The following is a 24,139-nucleotide window of genomic DNA, read 5'->3' on the forward strand; positions in this document are numbered from 1 at the left end:
TGCAACCTTTCAGGCACCACAATGTCAAGTCATATGGATTTGTGCTAAATTTCTGAAGAAGAATATAGCAGAGGCTTTTTAGTACTACACAGATCCCAACAGCATGAAGCAATGCTTTGTATAGCAATTTGGTTGAATACTGCAGTCTAAGACCATTTGTGAAAGGACAACTAGCCCACAGCCATCTGAGGTACTCTTACTGTCTGTGCTGTGCTCCTGTTAATTCCAGCCAAGTGCAGAATTGTCCTGGATGGGAACTCATTCACAGGAGAGCAGAGTTACCTGAAGCTTCGTATATGCTTCTTGGTGTCTGTGGTGCAGTGTTTGCAGTCACAGAGAACTAAGATGAGCACTGATGGCTAGGGAACCCTTGGATGAGAAAAAAGACCTTCAGAAAGATGGATAAATAGCATTCATCTATTCAATCACCAGATGATTTAGTTAGGACAAGCCAAAGAGGTTGCTGCTCTCCTTCAGAAGATAGCTCTCTTGGACTGACAAAGAACCAGAAACAATTAGAGCAAGACTTGACAACTCACTGTGGGTACTGCAGCAGTAGACAACAGAAACTGCTGATACTGTAGTTTCACCATAGTTGGCAAACACTGCCAGTAGTGTTGAAATACCTTTCAGAAGTTTTCAGCTCTTAATACTAGCCTAAGCTGATCACAGTAAAAATCCTAGGAATTAGTGTAATGATAGATAGTACAAGACAAGAATGTTTTTTATTTCTCTACTGACTCCATGAAGGGAGTGGGCCTGAAGTTTTCTCTTTGCTCAGTATCATCTCCCTCACAGAAGAGCATCAAGCATAAAGAAAAAAAGAATGAGGTAAAGCAAGTTTACTAAGGCATTTCCTCAAAACATGTTGTAGACTTAATTAATTTGCAGCTCATTGACAAATTAAACCACAGTAATATCTGTGTATAAAACCAATTTTTCCTCCACCAATACTTCTAATCTCTTTCGGAACTCACACAAACTTCCAGCAAGCAGAATAGTCAATGACAAAGAATTCCAGAGCTTAAATATATACTGCTTAAACTCTGTTTGCTTTAAATCTACCGGCTTCTGAGAGATGCCTACATATTTTTGTCTCCAAAAAGCATTTTGAGTGATGGGTGATTTCAGGGATTCCTTGCTTATGCTGCAAAGTCCTGGATTTCAAGACACATTTAACCCCACACTTGGCTCAAGCACCTACCAACCTTAAAGACCAACACATACTGCTTCTCTTGTTTCTCTCTTTCTCCAAGAGCTGATCAGCTAATCCTAAGGAAATGCACAAGCTTCCCTGAAATTTTATTATATCCCAAATTTTCAGACAAGAATGTAACTCAGTAGCAGTTGGACAAAATGGTTAATTATTAACAAGTTCTCCAACTCTCTACTAGATTGCACAAGTGAGAATGTGGGAAACCAAATACACCATACAAAAAGCAGTCCCATCACTGTGCCTCCAATATGTCGGTCAACTACTAAACCTACATATCAACACTGCAGTGAAGGAATAATAAGGAAGTTTTGTATTATTTAATGCATTTCGTGCTGCTTATTCAGATCCTCCACAGGCACAAATACTTTCACATTTAACAGGAATGAGTCATCTCCACTTTGGGTTTACTTTTATTAAGTACTGACTTCTCAAACAAAATTTATCCTATTTTTAAAGAGGTTACTTTAAGAATTCATAATTGTTATGCAGTTAAATAAAAGTGTCATACCTAAAATGAAAGATAACAAATTACTTGTTTACATAGTCAGGCTTTCCATTAAAAATACAGAGCCTAAATTCAGTGTAAAATTATCTTGAAATAAAAACAAAATACTTACCTTCCCATTCTGGTGGAAAGTCACCAATTTGATACTGATACGCTTCACGATTTACTGCTTCTACAAATCTTCTTTCTGGTATAATCTGCCCTATAGCAGAAAAAATAAATAAAGAAAAAATATATATTTATATTACAGATTTCATATATAATTTTACATATTTATATATTAATACATAATATATAATACATAAATATGTAATTATGCTTATAATATATATATATACTATGTATTATATATTTCCCTATAAATTTGTAATTGCTGATCACCTTATCATTTTGAAAGAAACACATTTATTCACGAGTGCAATGACACACAGGATGAAAACAAAAGATAAAATACTGAGGAAATTATTATCATCTAGATGACAATCTGAAACGTTATATTTCAGTAACTTCAAGAAAAGCTTCCATGTTTTATTTCCAAGTTGACTTGTATTATTGATGACAAAAAACAGCACTCAAAGCTCACTGGTTAGGTTTGCAAAGCAGCCACATAATCTCCAATCATTAGCAACTGCCTTGTGCTTGTGAGATTTTTTACAACTGCATTTTTTTTGTTAAAAACCAAAAACCAGTAGGTAAGAATCTGATAGGGAATATTCAATATATTAAAAGGGGAGGCAGTGTGGTGAACCTGAATCTACATCCCACATTCCGATTCTATTATTGCCAAAGAAGAATTAAAAAGTTCAAACAGTAATGCGGTACACAGCAGATTGACTGCCAGATATTATGGAGAAAGAGTATTTTAATTTGCTTTTAAAATTATCAGGTACTGGAAATATATGCAAGGTTCCCATCCCTCATAGAGAAAAAGCTAACAGTATTCCCTAGGGACTTTCTACCAGCCTTTTCTCTTCCTGGGGTGCTGATACGGAGAAATTCGACATTTTGAGGAAACATGAAGTACATCTGCATAAAATATTTTATTTCATAATGAAGTGATTAATGCAGTTCATTCCTTCACTATGCTTTCAACACGTATTTCAAATGAACTTATTTTAAAACTGATACCAGTTGGGACTTGGAACCATTAGTAGCTAAACTCCACACTTTTATTCATCATTAAGTATTTAATACAGTAAAATAAGAACTTGTATATAAGCTGAAATTCCTTCTCTAAGATTCTTCTTCAGCTTTGTATTTTATTTTTAAGCAATGCAATATTTTTATTCTTTCAAGATGTGCCATCAGGCAAAGAATATTGTGTAAAATGCTTTCATCTTAAAATTAGGTATTTTTAATCAGTTTTGAAAGTTATATGATTGATACTTATTTGTTTTATAAGTATACAATTCTTATAGGTTGATGAAATTGTACTTTGTACCTTGCTGTAACATGATCTTTTTTCAACAATACCATGGAAGATTTAATTTTTTACACTGTTTATCTACAAAGCAAAACAAAACTACAGAACTAATTTCTTCCCATAAAGAATATTTCCAGAAAAACCGAAGAGGTATCCAATTAGGGCTGATCCTATACAAGTCTCAGAAAAAAACCACTCTTCTCCAGTCTTGCAAAGTTACTAGACTTTACTGTTAGAACAGCACCTTTTAAAAAACTGTCCATAATTTAAGTATTATACCATCTGAACAAATCACCATTAGAAAGAATAGTGAAGAACTGTTTTCCTAACCGCCACTGCCACCACAACTTGTGACTGGTATTATTTAACAAAATATTCCACTTCTTATTCTGCTGCAAGCTTTCATTAAAACTCACATAAAAATTCATCCTCCAGATCCCACAGTCAAATCACACTGTAGAGCCAAACTCAGAAACTATGTCCCAAATGTGTTCTTTTGAATACTGCTGGTGGCTTTTAAGTCTTTCTGCTTTTGTGGTGCACACATGACACTAATTAACTTCAACTGCCTGATTTGCCTTGTCCCCTAGGCTTTTTTTGGCAGGCAGACCACCACTGACAAATAATTTACATAGGCTTTTGCAGGGAAGATCACATTGAGACCTCTTTAGATGTAATTAAAACATTTTACAGTTTAGGGAAGGGTTTTTTCATACTAAAGATTGACATTATTCACTGTTTTGCTTCCTATTAATTCATTCCCATATTTTCAAACAAATACTTGGATCTTTTCTACAGCAATGCAAGAAACTTCTCTTGTAAGGGCACACATATGAAGCAATTAAAAATAGCACAAATACAACAGTTTTAACTTCAAAATTACCCTCATTTTCATGTGACCACTGGATGTTAGAAACACTGAAGAACTATTAATGCTTCAAACTGGGATTATACACATAATAGAATAAACCCAATTGTGTCTTAAAACAAAAAGCAGGTCCCTTCAGGAAGAATTTACCAGAAGTACAGAATATTCACATAGAATATCAGATCCAACATCCTTTACACTGAACAGCAAAGTAGCCAAGATTTGCAGTTCAAGCAAGAAAAAGGGCCAAGAAGCCCAAGTAATTTACAGATCTTTCAGCAAGTGATACAGTATTTACATATGTTACATTCATATACTTTTTTACTTCATATATTTTCTCTAAACCTTTCAGTCCTCCTCTATCGAAAAACCAACGCGTCATGACTGAAGTGAATTTGTATAAAACCCGCAAAACAAAAGTGTTCAGCAGAAGCTTTATGGCCTGCTGGCATAAGAAGCGGATAGTCAAAGCCAGCAAAGAAAATACTCAGTGAAACATAAAGGCATAGCCTGCCTTATCTGTAGACTAAGGAGCCTAGAAACCGAGTTATATTTTCACAACACTACCCATGGTTAACAATAGATATGCATAGATGTTTTCAAATTAATATTTCAGTTTTTCACTAATTTCTAAGGAAGAGTCTTTCTACAGGCAAAATATCCTTATTAATCCACTGCACTCACTAAATATTATTTATATGTATTTACATTTAGAAAAAACCTTTGAAGAACCTTCCAGGTGAAAATAAAGAATGAATCCCAAAATAGTGGTGTTCTATAACCAAATTATTACTATTCTGATGACAATGTCAAAAAACCCCACAAGTATACACTCTATTCTAAAGATCTTCAGCAGTCCTAGATTGATTTTCACTGTTTATAAAACCATCATTTGAAAAATTTTTCCTGCTAACACTCAAACAAGTTTGTACAATGTATACAGCTAAACAAAGTATGGCACACATAATCAGTGAGAGCAGAAACGGGAATAGCAACAGGGAACTGGATATTTCTGATACCTGAACTGAGCTACCTGAACAAGAGCCCCTGCCAGATATAAAATATCAGCATTGTATGGAAATAGGATCTCCCTCTCACACACTACTATGTGACGGTAAGAATTCTCATTCAAACTGAATAAATATCGGATGTTCACAAGAACTCCAGACCAGGACTCTTTTGGCTTTCTGATTTGCAATGCCTGCATGCTAAGAGTCCATGGAAGAAACATTGCACTAAGATTTTTTTTTTTAAATATGCAGACTGAATATGCAGCCATTGAGAATTTAAGACAAATAGCCTAAATACCAGTTTGCACAGCAGTGCTCTAAGCTTCATGAAAGAAGCATTTTTAAAGCATACCTTTTTACTGTAGTGCTATGTACTTTGAAAAGATTAAATTGTACTTCATTCACTAACAGCCTATTATTTCCTTGCCAGCAACTCAACATAAACTTCATCTACTCAAAACAAAGGTTTTAAAAAATTTTTTCAGCGGTATCTTACAACACTCAAGGAACAGGTCACCCATTTCTTTCCTGTTAGGCAACCACCAAATAAACTGCAGTTTTTGCTCAATATGAAGCAGTACTTAAATTATCAAAGCAACTGAACTATGAGCAGTTCTTCATACAAGGCAGAGGAAGAACTACTTTTCTAGAAGTAACAAATGTAGATTTACGTATCCATAGGCTGTGGGAGCAGCCCACCACTGTCAGAGCAAGATCAAGAGTTTTCATCTCCACTGAAGAAAGGAAAAAATTTGTTGTAAAAGATAACCCTTTAAAGGTGAGTATTAATTTGTAAAAGCCACTATCTTCCCTTTGCATAGATTCTTAGCTGAGGGAGTCTGTTCACTGATGACTGTCTTCATACTACCTCATGCTCATAATTCTAGTGATTCTGCAATAATCATCTTCATCTTAGGAAAGACAAATATTTTAAAATAGTATCTTTTTCCCAAAGAATTATGCTTTTTCCCCCCAAATCTAGATTTATTTGAGGTTAATTAACTTTTGCTATGTGACAAATCAGTAACTTCCAACAGTTCAGAACATTCATTCGTACAATAAATACAGTATTCTGAAATACAAAAACTTTAAGTATTTGCACCTAACATTTCTCAATTACAGACGTTATTATTTCTCCAATAATTAACAAACTTGAAATCATCTAAAATGCTTTATGTTTTATAAAATCATAACAGAAACACATTTCAACTTTTAAGCAGCAGCAAGGCCACAGATGTTCAATGGTTCTGATTTCCATTAACCTGAAATGAACCAATTTCCAGTTTTACAGCAAACTTATTTCCAAACTGATTTCCAGTTTTAAAGCAATGCAATCAAGCAATATTAAACTTGTTAAGTGCTGGCTCAGCAAGTCCAAAAAAGCTGTAAGTACCAGGCACTCATGGTCAAAAATCGTGTTACAATTTTGCTATTTCTATTCACATTTTAACAGCAATACATTTGGCTTTCCAGAGCTGTCTGCAAGTACTAATTTCTTCCCAAAGGAAGATACGTTTCTTCAGACTTCTACTGAAAGTTTGAAGCCAGGTAAATTGCTTCCTTTTTTGGGAACATGTATTGTCAAAGAAAAAGACTCACATACACTACAAACATCACTGTCCCTTTTGGCTTCCCAAAAGAATTACCAGCTGACAAAGTCAGTAACTTCCTCTGCGATCAGTGCCTATGGAATTTATATATGTTCACATAAATCTTATGCTTAGAAAACCTGCTGTATCTTAGACTCTGGCAGTTAAATAAAGTAACATTTGTTCAAGGAACAAATGCCTTCAAGGGACAGACAAATCCCTCTGCTAAATATCCCCTGCCACTGTAGCCCCTGAGCTCCCTTAATCTGGCAGCAGGATGCAGCGTCACCAGTTCCCACTCCCTGCTCACTGGCTAGCCCTATGTCTTCCTCCTCATCTGTGAAGCCCCATACGTACCACGCCTTTAAAAAGAAACACTGTTTTGTAAATGAGTCTGCAATAAGACTACTGGAATTATGCAACATTACATTCTTTTGGGAACACAAGTGAAAATGGTACTAGCACAAATGACAGTTCCTCGGAGAGTTGATGGAAAGCTCAGTGGTCTGTCAGAGAAGCTTTCTCCCAACTGCTGTTTTGGTTTCTTTTGGTCTATCAGATTCAAGAAATGCTTTTCTACCAATTACTGTCAAAATGTGAATAAATCCTAGAATGAGGTGCAGAATTTATTCTGTAAATGTATGGAAAATGGCTTAAAATGGGAACTTAGCATGTATAAAGCGAATTTAGCAAGCAGATAGAAAGCACACAAGAACTTGTACTCTTACAAATAAAAACATAATGCAGGGAGATAAACAAAAAGGCAGTGAATACAGGGAAGAGAACAGGGTAAATGACAGCAAGGATATGAATAGTAAATAAAATGGAAAGTCACAGCCCTGAAGAACATTCTGCAGTATGACCCAACACAGCAGTGTTATGGACTGGTTTGGATGATTCATTACATTTCAATTAGAAATCTTTTGCAAAACCTCATTTACCATCTCCACTTTTCCCAGAATAAATAGAATTATTACAACTAACTGCACATACATTCCCAGGGTAATAATGTTTTGGGGTTTTGTATATTTTAGTGAATTTTACAAAAGGATTACAGGTGTGAGATTTGCAAAGAAAGTTCAGTCTTACACAAGGTCTGAACACAATTACATTTAATACTGTACTGCACTTGAAGGATTAAAGAATACTGATTAAAGAATACTGGCAACTTCTGAAGAAAAGTTAGGTAAAGTACTTTTTTTTTCTTTTTTTCTTTTTTTTTTTTTGTGATTACCCTCTAGCTTGACATGGGTAGGTTACTTTTGAAGCTCTCTTCAGAATTTTATTTCTTTAAGCTGGCTTGCGTGCATGCACCCATTAGTTAAGGTACTTTCCAGTAACACTGATCTGGAGAAATAGTTTAGCTGATTTTGGTGGGCTCAGAGTGGTGTAGGTGGTGAAGAAATAAAAAAAAAGCCCAAGGAATTGCAGCAATACCTGATCTGCTTTCAAAGCTAATTTAAGCAGAAAAAGACTTAATGTGCAACAACTGAGAACAAGGACTAACCGTTAAGTCAAAGCTTTTTACTTTGGAGTCAACAAATTGTTTTATTTTATTTTTCTACTCAACTCTCAGAATTTGTGTCGTCTCTCTTCAAGTTAGAAAGAACAAATGCATACAGTCCATTTTGACAGTTTTCCCTGTTCTAGTTTCACAGTCCCAGCTCAACTAAATTGTAGACTAAACAGAAAAAAGCTGGGGTCTGTGTGCTTTCACAGTGTGTAAGTACCTAAACATCAAGTACTTAAATACCTATTTGAGTGCTCATTGATTTAAGAGTATTGCATCAGATGCAACTATCTGAATAATTGTCAGTAAGTTTATACAAAAACCATTTACCCTGATGCCAGAGAAAGAAAAGAAGAAGGACCACTTTTGGATGGTGACCTTTAGAATTGTATAACTTGTAATAACTGTAATACAAGTGTTTGATATACAGAGTTTACAGCCACCAAAACCACAAGCTCTGATACTTATAAACACTATAACCAAAACTTACAAAGTTACTCTATTAAGCTTTATCAATTTAATCCCTAAAATGTGAACTCTCAGAAATAAAGACACTCATAGAGATTTTCATTATTGCGAAGTTGCTCAATTAACCTAATTATCATTCTAACTTATTCTTCTCTGGTGCGAGCAGCTAAGATATATGATCTCCATGTCTTGATATTAAGATGTCACACAAGCACTTTAATTCGTAAATACCAAAGCCACGTGAATTTGTGTCTCACCACACTAAACCACAACTGTGCATTATCCAGCTGTGGGAACTCCCTTTTGAGTTTCTGCAATATTTGAGTGCCTACTGACCTCAAAACTTGCGTTTGTTCAACTTCCTTAACTGCAGCAAAGGATGGCACCAGTCCGGACTACAAACTATGACTACAAACTATAACACACACCTGGTGTGTCTTGCTGCCTTGCAGTGCACTGAGAGCTGCAGGCAGAAATCTCTTAACAGCAAGACTAAACAAAACACTTCATAACTGAACTTCTCTCTTCACACATACCTGTTGTAAGATAAACAGATATTCTGAAACAAAGTTGTTAACCGATTGACAACAATGATACTGCTTTACTGCTTCTATCAAAAAAGATCCTTCAGAAATATTTCACTTTTTCTTTCTCCTGACCTCTGTCTTCCACAAAAAATATACAAAATACTGTAACCAAAGAAGATAATATTTGTTATTATAGCATTTGTCTCAATGGCATTTCTTACAAATTGATTTGATAACATGAATTCGCCTTATGTGAATGCATATTTATTTTTTTAGAAGACCAACATAATGAGACTTGTTACTCAGAGAAATACATTCAAATCTTACACATTCTAGCCTATCTGTGTATGTGTATGAATGAGAGGGAGCATGCCACAGATGAGATGAGATTTTCACCCCTAATAAAGATAACCTATTCTAGTATATTTCAATACCATCCATTTTCTGTCCTGGGAATTTATTATACAAATAAATTACATGTAGGAGAAACCTTCTGCAATTATCAGTAAGTCTTATTCTTCAGTGTAAGGACACTTCTGATTTACGATAGCCTTTTACATACTGTACAGATGACTGCATGTATATTTAAACATCAAAATTCAGGCATTTTTAGTTCAAATCAGTTAAACTGAAACATCTTTCCTTCCTGACTGCCTATATTTCTCTTCAGTTGTGGTCAGTATAGGAGCTTATTACAAGTAATTTGTTACTATAGGGCTGAGGAAAAAATGCTAGTCTCACAAGTTTTGTCATTTCCCCCCCTCCACTTCCCCTGCAGGCTGCTATTGTTGATGGCCTTTATGGAAATATAAATTCAATCAGCAGCTGCAAATTTCATGAGACGTCCATCTTCATGCTGAATTTCTAACTGAGTGTCAAAACAATCTGTGGATTTCTCCCTGATGAAACACACTTTGAATTGTAAATTTCTGCAATTTTCTCATGTTAGAATTTGAGCTGCACTAAAATAGAGCCAGCCCAGATATAGTGCCTGCCAGATTGAGACAAGTAATTTTTCCCCTCATTATCTCAACACTGACATTGAAAGGGTTAAAAATAACCCACAAAAAACCTATGTTTCTTTTTTATTTTACATTTTTTTAAATCCCATTTTTTCTTTTTAGAAGAAAAATAGGTAGGCCTTCAAAACACTCCAAATACTCAAAAATCAGTATTTTCATTTGAACCTGCTATTAGTTTTTCTGTATTTTGCAGTAATAAACCCCCCAAAATCAATTGAAATAGAATTTAAAGAATTTCCTATGGTGCCAAAATAGTTCATAGAGATAGCTTTTTTCTTCTAAGTCCCAACTTACATTAAATGTTGATGGAAAACAGAAAATAGATGCACAAATTACAAAGATCAAGACTGTAGTAGAGTTTTGAACTGTTTACTGTTTTCTGAATACAATAAAACAAAATAAAGTTTCTCATTCAATTGCTGTTTCTTGTAGTACCTTAGGAGGCACACATAGCTTACCTAGTATATTAGCAGTTCAAATATTTTGCTTTAGAGAAACATTTATCTCTCTCTTCTGTAGTCACTGACATGAAATATATAAAACAATACTGCTTTACCAATTTGTAAGCTGACTAATCTGTCTCTTTATTATATAGAAAGGAAGTAATAAAAATTCACTGTTAATGATTTATCTATTCATGTAGCTGAGAAATAACTGACTTTCTGGTTTTTTCTCTCTGGGTATAAATATTGTGGTGGGATGGGTGAAGGGTTTACTGAACTGCACTTCACCATCACTGACAAGAATGACACTGTATTGGATGTTTTAGTACAAATACCACATTCAAAAACAAAATACTGTCAGTTTAGAGAAAATTCAAATGGGCACCTTCTTTTTGTATACATCAAACTTTCAGTTCATTATCAGAATGAGGAAAGAAACCTAAAAGTGAGCTAAAGAGTAATTCCATTGCAAAAGACTTTTAACATACTAAGGCTTTATCATTTTATCATTTCTACTCCTCTTATCACTACATCATTTCTTCAGCTGAGTCATTCCCCATTCTCTGCTCCCTCCCTGCCCTGCATTCTGGTTTATGCCAACTGGAATGACCTGAGGGTTGATCACAATTCCAGACCCTCAAAACTGATCTATACACTTTCTTTGACTGGTTTCTTAAACTTAAGTAAAATTCACTGATTTAAAAACCAATAAACATGCAAGAGCACTAGTCTATGCAAAAAAATAAGGTTAGTCTCCAAAAAACACCCAAGGAAAGAATGCTGGTATGCAGCTGGAGAGGGACTTGCACTAGTTAGGTGAAATCTTATGCTCTGGCAAACAGGCAGTTCAGAGGGGCATGTTGCTCAGAGGAAAGTTACTAGGCTTCCTACACTTATTAAACTGACCCTTATAAACTTGCTATTCTTAGAATGTTCCCTGCTCAGCATGACAAAAACACCCCTCAGCTTTGCTGAAAATGTTATTTCAACAGAACTCTGATTTAGTTTCATTGAGTTACAACATCCAGATGAAATAATCTTCATACTTTCATTTTTACATTGTCATATACTTATTAGCTTTAACAGCAAAACAAAGACACAAACCAATGTCTCCTCTAATACAAGTAATTTTGTATAGTGAAACGGATGCTCTGTCACACATGGTCACAAGTCACAAGTTTTAGCTATAAATTCTGCTCGGGTAGGTAGTAAGAGCAGTAATTACTGCATGTATTATAATAGCTTTCATTTTAACAGATTCTTAAACATTGTCTGGTTATTTTTATCTGTGGAGCCTACCAGAAAGGAAGGTAGGCATAACAAGATAATCTAGTTCTATTTCCCAAAATATTGAGAGTACTACTGATACGAGTTTGTACTAATTGTGAAACATAGGAACAAAGAATCTTTCCTAATTGTATTAATCATTGTATAATAACTGTCCTCTTTAGGATTTAACTTTATTTTGCAATACTTCAAAACACTACCATTTCTCAAAACAATTACTTTTATTTTATCCACATCTTCCAAGTTCTAGGCCATGACACTATTAAAAGTGCAGGGTGCTGAAGCACTTCCAAAGGAAGCTGATTAAACTTCCACTGAATATGTTAAAGTGCAAAATTTTCCAATTTATGTGTGGAGTCAGGCTTGCTAACCTCTAGGCATCCTACCAAAACTGAAAACACCAAAGTAATTAAAAACTTAGGGAAGTAAATGAAAACTGAAAACAGTGTTAATAAGCCACACAAAACTGCATAAAAGAAAACCCACAATAATACAAACCCAACTGTCATCCTTTGAAACCTAGTATGATCATTTCCCCAATGCAATCTTCTGCACTGTAAAGCCACTGAAAAACTGTGATTCCTTTTTTCCTTCCAATACAACCTTGGATGATACTAAACTTACATTTTGGTATCAGAAGTACCACAAATAAACAAAAATTTTATGTCATTAAGGTACATCACCGGTAGATTGCTTTACTTTCTTCCCACAATAAAAGCTTTGCTCTTAATTTAATAACACCGTCTACGTACACATGCATAGAACTTCTAGAAGATTTCCTTCTTCTCACCTTCTTCTTAAGACAACTAGAAAAGTTTCTAAATGGCAAGACTGCTTAAAAAGGTTGGGAGCACTACCACATTATACAGCTGATTTTTAAAATATAGCATAATCATTTCCTGGAAGCAGGAAAAAGTGAAATGAATAATAAAAAACCAAAAGATCCATTACTTTTTCATTCAAAGTATTCTGTTACATTGCAGAGCCTATGTAACCTAATAATTCCATTCAAAAAACTTGAAAAGTATCTTGTTGAAAATTGGTGTGAAGTTTAACCAAGTCTTACAAAGCAAACATTAAATAGTTTCCAAAGCAAGCACATGCAGTGGTTAAAACTGCATTATTTGGAGGACAGTCAGTTGATTCACCTTAGGCTTAAAATACACATCCGCTCTGGGAACATGAACTCTTATATGTTCTATGTGGCCTTCACAGTTTATGGCATTTTTACAAGGAAGTAGGGAGGTGATACACAAAGAATATTGCAAATGTCTGGTGTCCAGTGCCACAACTTTGTACCTAAATTCTCTCAGGAAAAGCCTATGTAAAAGCACTTGGACACCAGCAAAAAGAGAAAAAAGAAGCTTTACAGTTGTTACCATGGAGGGAGAAGGAAACAGAATCACAGTACTTCCATCAGCTGATGGATCCCTAGAGAAAAATTGTCATATTAACCCAGTAAAGTCCCAGGGAAATTAAAAAGTGAATGGAAATGTCATTTTATCCCTCAGGCAAAACCTGATTCATTTATAGAATTCTATAAGCATTGCTTAGATAATGGCATCTATAATAACACTGCATCACCCTTAATATACACAAGGTTTATCTTTTAAAAGGAAACACGGTTAATAACAGCCTCACAAAAAATGTATCTCAGTATAATAGAAATCTGTGTGCAGGTTTCCAGAAATGCTTGTGGTTCCAGACTTTTGAACCATTAGGAAAACTGTAATAATACTCATGTTGCTCCAATTGTGACCTCCAAAATCACAATTCATGATAGCCTCGAAAGCCTCATCTGGAGTGATGCTATGCTAATAAATGCATAATCAAGCAAACATTATCCTTTTTCTGTTATTCTATGCATTAAGTGTAATTTTCAAACATTTTTCATCAACGAGATGATCAACAAAAAGAATTCAGAATCATTGAAAGATCCTAAACAGGCAGAGTGCACACTACAAGACTTCTCTAAAGCTTGATGTAAAAGGAAAAAGATAATCACCAAACAATTTATAGGTATCTGCCATCAAATACTAGCCTTCCGTGTTCATTAATACTTACAACTGCATTCCAAGTCCCCACTGAAACTAGCACAAGTTTCAATGTCTTTCCTTCACTTACTCAAAGATTAGCTCAAACTGCTTTGTTATTTGCCTATTTTCTCTCGACAAAGGGAAAAAAACCAGCTAATCAACTATCATCAAAAAACTGTTTCACAGTTGTTTCCTATGACATTGCATCTCCTCTACACAAACTTCCCTCCCTGAAGGGCATGAGTTTTAGAGAATTTAGCAGTCAACAATGCAGACAGAGACGTTAAAGACTCTCTAAATTTAATTCCTCTTGTAATCTGCATCACAAATAGCAGGTTCAGAGTACTGCCCAACAGAGAAAGTATTGAAAGGAGAGCATTGAAAAGGAAAACAGGAGTGTGGACTTCCTTGTATGGATTCTCCTGTCCAAGGCCTTCTACACCTTTGGAATAAAAAAGAGGCAAGCAGAGGAGATCCATATTTTTCGGAAAGAAAACAGCAGAAGTCCTATCTATGATACAGGGTAGTAGCTATTAGACTAATCCAACGTCATATCTTATACATCCATCAGGCAAGCTGTCTTCTAATATTTTTTTCATCGTTTTATTTTCTTTAGCACCTATGAAACACTTTAGCATACGATCTAAACACTTATTAATACTACACTGAAGAAACTACCAATTACTTTCCTTTTAGTTCACTATTTTGTTGTTTTTCAGATGCAGACATCCTATTTGTTAGGTCCTTATGATACTTTAAAAAAAATACTGATGAGTAATAATTCTACTGTCCACATTAAATATATTTCGCATTCTGTCTTTCATTTTACAACAAGTTTCAGGTTCTTTACATAGAATTAAATACTTTCATTCATCTTCAGCCATTTTTTACTCATCACATTTGCACAAATCTTCAGATGTCTCCACTTGTATCTTTTCTTTCGAGCCAACTCTAAGTCACTTTTTATACTTTTGGCCAACTTCCTTATGCTATATCTTTTCCTAATTAGCAATGCCACTATTTTTTTTAGTCAGCTCAATCTTCCTTCTAGTCCCCTCTTCCCAGTTTAGTTGAACTAATTAATTTCATTTAGTCCAACTAGATAAAACGGGCAGACATATATACTTACAGATTCTAATCCAGAGCCAATGCATTCTTGAACCTCATTGCACAGAAATGGCTCAGTATTTCAAAGAAACACTTCAAAATCTCTGCATCCACACTTGTTCACTTACAAAATGCATCAGAACCCCATTATGCCAATGTCAGTCCAAGAGTTTGCCATCTTATTTATGCAGATCATCCAGTCTCGCCTAGAAATTATCTCCTATAAACTGTTTCAATTTCACTAGCAGTTATGAGGATTTCTATTATATACAATTTCATGATAGCATAATTGTTTTAAAATATTAACACTTTATTAGTGATGATTTACCCTACTGTGTGAACTTGAACATAAAAGATTCAGTCTGCCAACAACTCTTCAAAAATCTGAATGCCTTTTGAAAACACTCAAAATAAAGCAATACTGAGTCAATGACAAACTGCCATCCAAGAACACAAAATTTTCTAAATTCACAGAAATATTACCTTCATCATCTGCAAGCTCTTTCAGCACGACAGAAGGCAAACTACAGAACACGCCTGGGAAACAATCCTGAGAAAAAGAGGCGTGTGCAGCTATTCAGATACGCTGGCTACAGACGAGCTGGGTAGTCAAAAGGGGTAAAATGTTATTGCTACTTGTGAATTGTTACTAAAATTACGCACAGTGGTTGCTACACTGTTCACAGCTTGAGGGTATGAGGGGGAGGTAGGTGAAAAGTCTAGTGAATACAACAAACATACCATAATTTGCGTGGCCACTGCAGAGCCACACAAATGACAGAAAAACCCCTTGTAATTTGAGATAGATTACTTTTAAATATAAAATCACTTCTTTCTGAATCAGAACTGTACCAAGAGTCACCTTGGTATAAATAAAACTTTAAAAACCCAAAAAACAAGAGATTATGCTGTCAGTTTTAAAAATTATAATGTGCTTCAGAAAGTAAATGTTCTTCTACACAATTGAGCAGATAGAATTTCTTATTGTTTGCTAACTGGACCAATACCTAAAATTTAAAATACACCTAAAATATAGTTCAAATTAGACTGAAAGATACTGCCTTCTAAGAAGAGGTGCACTATCCCAAAAATAATGAGTGCTGTAGAGATTGAGTGATATCACTATTCACATGACACATTTATGCAATAATTAAATGAAATGTTAAAGATTAAGACCCAGTGGTTTAATTTGAGGTAAAACACACGTATTTCATATTGGTAGTTGTCATGGGTAAATGGTATTTTGTGTCTCTGTTTAGGAGGAGTCTGTGAGATTCAGCAATTTGGTGTCTGGTGGTTATTTGCTGTTATTTCTTGACCGTTGCTGCTCTGCTTGTCAGTAAACTGTTATTTTTTCATTTGTATCTACTCATATTTATTTCTTATTGGTGGGATTGGTTGAACCTATAAAGGGAGGCAACTCATTCTGGAGTGTTCACCTTTAGTGTCAAACCAAGACAGCACATGAAACAAACAGCAAAACATTTCAGCAGATAGACTCCTCTAAATTTCAAATGCCCCTACATTTCTGCTCACCTGCCCCTCTGAACTGTTCTACTGGTTCCAAAACCAGTTATAAATGGACCAAATCACAAATAGCCATCACCATCCGACATTAAAGCTCCCACCAAATAATGCTTTTAAAAACTTTTCAGTCCTTTTAGTTCCATTTATTTTTTAACTATATTTGTTATGAGGAAAATTTCTGATTCGATCCAATCCTTTTCCACTTCTCATCTTATTGCCAATGTTTACTTATTTGGACTTCCATGACATTTCCTCTATACAGTCCATCAATAATATTGCTTTCAAAAAAAACTCACCACCACACCCTTTCTCGCTACAGTTACATTTTGTCTCTATGCTACTTCATTGATTTCCAGGTTTTTCTGTTGCATCAGCAAGATGAGCTAGAAAAGCTCCAGTGCACGACTGCATTTACAACAATTGTTCTAACAGCTACTCTCAGAAATATGTAACTAATAATTATCTTGCAGTATTTACAAGGCAAGTGCCTCATGGTACTGCCTGTCCTTCATCCCTGCTTGTCTTCCTGTGTTTCACCTCTGGAGACACTGCAGTCTTTGCAACACAAACACCCTTGAATTTGTAGTACAGATACCACAACATAACTCCAATCACTTTTACTATTTCTTTTTTATTCAAATTACTGCTAAGCACCCTCCACAGTTCTGCTGAGTTTCCTATCAATGTTCACCCATCTTATACACAGAAACAAATTCTCTACTAAGAGTTTAGTCTTGCCTCCCTACCATCTTTCTCTCTCTCTGGCTCCTCCAAATACATGTATAATTTTCATATAAAAATTAGCATGTCTATACCACATCTTATTATCCTCCCTTTTTATCCTCCTTTTTTATCCTCCCTTTCCACACATTCATGATAAATTCTTTTCCTTTCTTTCTGGTACTCAGCATTTCTCTCCAATGTGTAGGTTCTTTCTGCATAAGGTATTTTCAGTAAGACTTTCCTGATTTTCCACACTGCCATTCTGGCACAACTAGAGTAACATAATTTTCCTTTGACATGGCATATCATCCCACCCTACTCATGAATTTATAACACTGCTGCAAAGATTGGTTGTCTAGTCAAGAACTGTGGGAACTCAATTGCGTCTTTAGACCCTCTACAAGGTTTCTTGTTTTTCCCTTGGATTACAGGGTACTTGTTTTCAAACTCCTGTGCAAGGAAGAGTCTCCTCTGTACTCTACTCCTCTTTCTATAGCCTGATACAGGTGGACTTCTATCACATATGGGTCTGTATCAATCAAGCAAAATCTATTTTCTGTCTCCTTCACTAAACGGAAGAACTCCATATCCACACAGCAATTTCAAATTTTCTTTTACCTTCTATTTGATGTGACGTATAAAATTTCTACCATGAGTGTTTTTGCTAATACAGATGGCCATTACTATCCATATTTATCTAGAGTACCTTTCTTAGGCATTAACTTTAAACACCTGGGATAAAAGTTATCCTTCCATCTCAATGACCAAGCAGGTAATAGAGATGAAAGACATGGTTATGGCTCACAGGAATAATAAAAATCTGAAAATAAATTTAAACAACACAGATTGGAAAAACTGTGGCACAATATCCAGGAAGATAAAATAAAAGTAGATACTGCTCTTGTTCTTTCCTCAGGAGTACAGAAAATTTTGAAGTTCTACAGCAGTTGTTTTCCTACTATTAGAGCAAAAATTTGAAATAACTGTATACAAACAAATATATTTCACCAGCAGAAACTGAACTTCACTGTTCTTCCAATTTTATTATTTTTATTCTAGTTTCAGAAGAAGGTGCTTCTTTGCAAGGTATTTATTTTGTTTGGTAGAATATGGAAGATGGAAAACAGGCATCTACAGATAATGAATTTGCAGTAAGGAAGAATGAAATATTTGAGATTTCCTAAATTACTTTTTTTTTATTATTTTTTTTTTTAAACACCTGAAGGGAGAAAGATATAGTAACGGAGGCTTACAGAAAAATGTCAAAGAATCATCACTGCTATTGCATTACATTGAGCAATGTCAGTGTATGAGTCAAGATGTCTATAATCCACTCAGTAGCCTTGTGCTGGTTTTGGCTGGAGTAGGGGTAATTTTCTTGACTGGTATGGTGCTGTGTTTCAGATTTGTGCTGAACACATGGTTCATAATATAGAGATGCTTTTGTTACTGCTCAGCAGAGCTCACACAGAGCCAAAATCTTTTCTGCTTCTCATACTGCCACACTGGTGAGGGGAATAAGAGTGCCTGGGAGTTTGGGAGAAGGCACAGCCAGGACAGTGACCCCAGCTGACCAAAGGGATATTCCAGATAGTGTGACATCATGCTCAGTATATAAAGTGGGGGCAAAAAGGAGTAAGAGTGGGGGAGGATGTTTGGAGTGACGGCATTTAACTTCCTCAGTAACCATTATGCTGCTATCCTGAGATGGCTGATTTTCTTCTATACATGGCTTTTACTCTTTCAATCGAACTGTCTTTATCTCATTCCTCAAGTTTTCCAGCTTTTACCCCTTCACTTCTTACACTGATCCTGCTGGTGGGGGAGGAAGCCAGTGGCTGCATGGGACTTGGTGACTGGCTGGAGTTAAACCACAAGCCTCCATAAATCCACACTTGATAACATCAGAACACATGATCTAGCAGCACTGATTTTATCATAAAGTAATACCTAACTATTTTATCTAATATATCTATTACACCTAAAGAGCCAAGAAGCTAGACACTGAAGTCAGATCTAATCTCAGGATGTTTGCCAACAGAAGAAATAAAAATCAAAACCAATTTTATGGAACAGCAGGTAAAATTTATCTCCTTCCCTCAACCACATATAAAGAAGACCTGCATTTGCACTTCACATATTCAAACAGGATGCAGCATCACACTGAGTCTGTCTTTGGTTTCCACTGTCCTACTATAACAGACTATCAATTTCTTCTCTTCTAGTTCATGCAGTTTATTGCCACCTAATTGTCCATTTACATTTAGACAGTTGTAGTCCAGCTTCATGTTATGCCACCTTGCTACTAGAAAAAGATTCCCTTCATGTGCTCTACGCCAGGATAATATAGGTAGAGATTCAAGATCACTTGAGAAGGAATACAATTCCTTTCAGCTCAAAAGAGGACAGAGTCTGCAAGTTGATGTATTTTAATCCCCAATTCCTTTGTCTTGATTAACAGAGGTAATGTAACTTTGTACTGGTATTTCCATTACAACCCCTCATAAAGAGTACCAGCCATACTGTAACCATTTACCACAAACTAGATTACTGAATGCATTCAGTTTGCATGGTAAGTATATGGATGTTGGTAAGCAGTCTGAAACTAAGTTTATATCCAAAATTCTTGCTATTTTAGACTTTTGAGGACAATTCAAACCAACCTTTTCAAGATGCAGAAATCTTTGGAAACATTTTGAGGCAAAAAAACATTCAACATAACAGTTTTTCCATCAGAACAGATTCATAAATTTTAACAAGAAGTAGCTAACACAAATGCTTGGAAATCAGTTTCCATGTTCACCCACCACCTGATTCTTTCTTCTTATCCAAAAGAGAGGTAAGGTGGGAAACTCAAAAAAGCGCATCTCTACTTTCCTAAAGTTCTTCATGGTAAAGTCCAGGAACAGCAGCAGTAAGATTTTCATAACAGTAGGCCCCCAGGGTGAAAACTTAGATCACCTTTTAGATTGGACAACCAGCACAATAGCTCTGAGAGATCTCCATTTCCCCTTGGGTAGAACAACATGAGTGTTTGCCCCTACTCTGTCGCTCCCCCAGAACCATACTGGTTGTCATAAGTGACTCCCTTTCATGGCCAACTAAACAATACCTATAACCTAATCAATCACGTGGTAAAACTCAATGTCTTTTTTGGGTCATGAGATAGTAATTAATATTAAAGACCTGATGTCTTATGTACTGCAATAACTTACAAATGTATTACTACAAGATAGTTGGATGACTACCCTTCATGCTAAAGTTCAGAGATACAGTCATAACTTGTAAAAACCAGATAGTAAGACAGAGTGCCAAGCTGTCACTCAGGAGGCAGGTAAGTTCGTGTAACTAGTTGAAGCCCTCTTTCCTTTTTAGACACAACTGTAAATGGCTCTAAGGTGCTTGGGTGACACACGATTATTTGTTTATTTCAACAGTCTGTTCACCAGCTACCTCAATATTATTAAAGAAAATAATATACAACAACTAACTTGTGATTTATAGAACAAGCCAGTTGTACAGAACAAGCCAGAACAAACCAAATATTTTTTGCCAGTTTTCTGGTACATTGAAACTATTTTGGTAGTCTGGTATGGCTAGGCATTCAAGACCTCTAACTCTGATATGCATTAGCCAACTTTCTTTTATTGAGGGGAAGATGTGAACAACCAAAGGAAATGGAAGAATCAGGCTTACAGACTCTGAATTGTCTTGCTGCACAGAAGTAATAGAGCAGCAGAAATCAATCAACTGATTAATTAATCTGGAAACTAATTCATTACACCTCTTTGAGAATACCTATAGTCTGTTTCAAAGGTTAGAGTTAGTCACATTTGAGAATACTCGCCTTGCAAAAGTCTAAAATCTAATATGCTCTGCAAGAGACTATGCCTTCCTAACTCCTCTCTGCTTTCCTCAGAGGAAAGTCCTTGTCTGGAATGGACAAGGACCTCCTCAGAAGCATTATCTGACTATTGTACAGGATCTGCACAGACCACACAAAACTTATAGCAGACATTCCATCGGCAAAAAGTTTCTATAAAGTTTGCTAAAATACTCAATTTTATAATGTTCTCTTCTCGTGACAGGGTTAAATGGCTTCTTCCAGAACTGAAAAACAGTTAAATATACCGGCCAAAACCCTGTAATCATAGCAACAGATCATAGTAAGCTTCCTATTTCAGCAAACATTACCACTTCTTTCTCATACAAGAGATCTGTTTTAATCTAAGAGAAAACAAAAATCACAATCTCATCTGTAATCCTATTGAAACACTAAGGAGTAAGTCACATAAGGAAGCAGGTGTTCCCCTGGCAGTCTTCTAGGTTCCTCCACCCGGAGCCACCAGTCTCCCACCCCACTTTAAGCTCAAAGGTTCCACCCTCTTTCTTTATCCCACCTTGTTAACTCATGCAACCACATGTTCAACTTTTTAAGCTGAATTCAACTAGCTTAGCAACAGTTCTCATTAATGCTATTGTCAGCTCGAAGAAGAGAAGGTAAAGGATGAATTATAAGATCTCTCCCTTCCATCAATGACAAACTCATGCTAATCAACAGTCAACCTCATTGTACCTTCAGGTTCACAACAGACTCTGGCTCCAGGTTTTTTTTATTTTTTTCCCATGCTATTACGTATCTGGGTCAGACACAAATCCAGAGCTGCCTGTATTCCAGCTCTGGCTCACAAATTGCTTACACAGCATGTCTTTTCAATTTGACATGACGAAAATGTCACAAAACCAGCTAATTTCATAAACTAACTGTCATCTCCCACTTAATTATTTCAGGAACAACCTAAGAAGTCTTGGTACGTTACAGTGAACTAATGTCAATACTCATGGATACTGATTCTTGGTTCTCAAATCAGGGATAGACTAAGCAAAATTTTTTCCCTGAAATTACAAAATATCCATATAGAAATATCAAGCGCATTTTAATAGCATGGAAAAATGTCTCAATTTTGATCTGAAGAAACTGTTATAGAGATACAAACTATTACACGGAGTAGTAAAAAAAAAAAAAATCCCAAACAGATAAGATACTAATCACTACTTATTTCTAAAACTGCTCTTTTGATTATTTTATAATCATTACATAGGTTTGATTTAGACTTTTGTTTTGTATAAGACAACAGTGACAAAGTTCTATTGCTATTACAAATGAGAACTAAGAAAAACAATACCAGTATTTGCAAATCTCCACAAATAGGTAAAAATGTAGCTTTTGACTTTTTAGAATTACCAGGATTAGTAGTTCAACTAGCATTTCAAACTAGAGGAGCCATAGAAAGTAGCCAACCTGGATTGTTCTCCTTCCTGGATGCTTTTTAGCTCTTTATACAGCTTGTGCCATGAACTAGACCAAGTAACTCCTCTTGCTGAAAAAAAAATCAGCACACTAGGTTAGACTGGCAACAGACTTAACACAAGGCTGCACAAACACTTGTAATGAGTATTAGAAGGCAGACATGAGCAGTCAGAGGAAGGAAAAGGACTGCTGTTTTTTGGCAGAAATACTAGACTCTACTAACTCTCAGATCAGAGATTTACTTTATCACACAAACAAATATGGATGATAATTTTAATATAGCCAAGTAGTTTTGTAGGAAATGAAACCAGTAGCAGTTTACGTTTTTGCAGTTTTAGAGTTCTTTGTTTCTATTATATTGCCTAGATATAGTATTTACAGTTTGGGTTTATACATTGGTTTAAACAACAGAACACACCATATGCATTAAATTTGCCATTTAAATACAGAATTCTCTCAAATAGGTATTTTGCAAAAATGGCAAAAAGTGACATTCTGGGAGATAACAGACATTCTATCATTGACTTCAAAAGAATAAGTTTTGTCTCATTTCTTATGGAAAACCATTCAAGGTCTGCATTTAAAAAAAATTATGTAGTAAAAGAGCAGACATAAAAATGATTCTGACCATAATCAAGTCATCATTTATTAACAAACATTTCCTAACTGAGTAAAAATAGGAAAAGATACATTACAACTGCTTATGAAAGTTGTGTCTCTATATCTGGAACATTCATAGTTCCACAATTAGAGGCTGCTGGCACAATACCAAATTTTTTTTGTTTCTGAGGCTCAGTCCATCTGAAACTTTAGTTGTTTCAATATTGTGATGACAACACTAACCAGCACTGTAGCTAACATACAGGGAAAAGCCAACACTTCTAAAGTACAAGTATATAAGGTCTGATGGCTAAACATCAACTCTAGCACTTTTCAGGCATATTGAAAGTCTTTGTAGCCTCCTGGTAATAACCAACTCTGTGGTTTCTTTCTTGCTCTGCCTGAACCTTTCACAACTCTCATACACCAATGAAGTTCTTGTGCACGAAGCAGGATTATCTGTTTTTTAGTTTCTTTCAATACAAAATGAAGGCTTGTTGATAGGAGAACAAGGAAAGCTGCTAGATACAAACAAATTAGGCTAACACTGAACTTGCTGTGCCTGGCTAGCTTTGTGCTAGCCTGAAATAGTAGCAAAGACCACTTGGAGTGAGAGTGCAGAACCATCAAGTAGACAACACCTACTATCCTTAGTGTGTGTGTGTGTGTGTCCCCACCCCGCCCACAACTGCTACTGTTAGCAATTAAATGGTTCGTGATGTCTAATCATGGGAGCAAGTGTTCCTTTAGTACCCTGTTACTCGATGCATCTGCTCCAGATAACTGCCAGCAGTCCTACTGAAAAACACAGATCTTGACACTCAGAGTGCCTGGGAACTTTATTTCTCCTTTCCTCAATTCCAAATCAGAAGGTCTGCTTTACAGGAGAACAAGCAGAAGTAGCCAGCAGTCTCCCCTGAGTATTAATTTATTGTACTGGAGATGCTGAATTAGGACAAGACTTATA

At 35.6% G+C, this 24,139-nt stretch overlaps 1 protein-coding gene across 1 annotated transcript in view; it reads right to left on the minus strand.

Moving 5' to 3' along the window:
* The window catches only part of NDUFAF2 (NADH:ubiquinone oxidoreductase complex assembly factor 2), a 56,295-nt gene that overhangs the window by 20,287 nt on the left and 11,869 nt on the right, over window positions 1–24,139 (minus strand). Inside the window, exon 2 of the mRNA XM_014881812.2 lies at window positions 1,834–1,923. Coding sequence (XP_014737298.1) covers window positions 1,834–1,923 — 90 coding nt within the window. The remainder of the gene's footprint in view (window positions 1–1,833; window positions 1,924–24,139) is intronic.

The sequence above is a fragment of the Sturnus vulgaris genome, chromosome Z, assembly GCF_052056855.1.
Source record: "Sturnus vulgaris isolate bStuVul1 chromosome Z, bStuVul1.hap1, whole genome shotgun sequence".
Lineage (NCBI taxonomy): Eukaryota > Metazoa > Chordata > Aves > Passeriformes > Sturnidae > Sturnus > Sturnus vulgaris.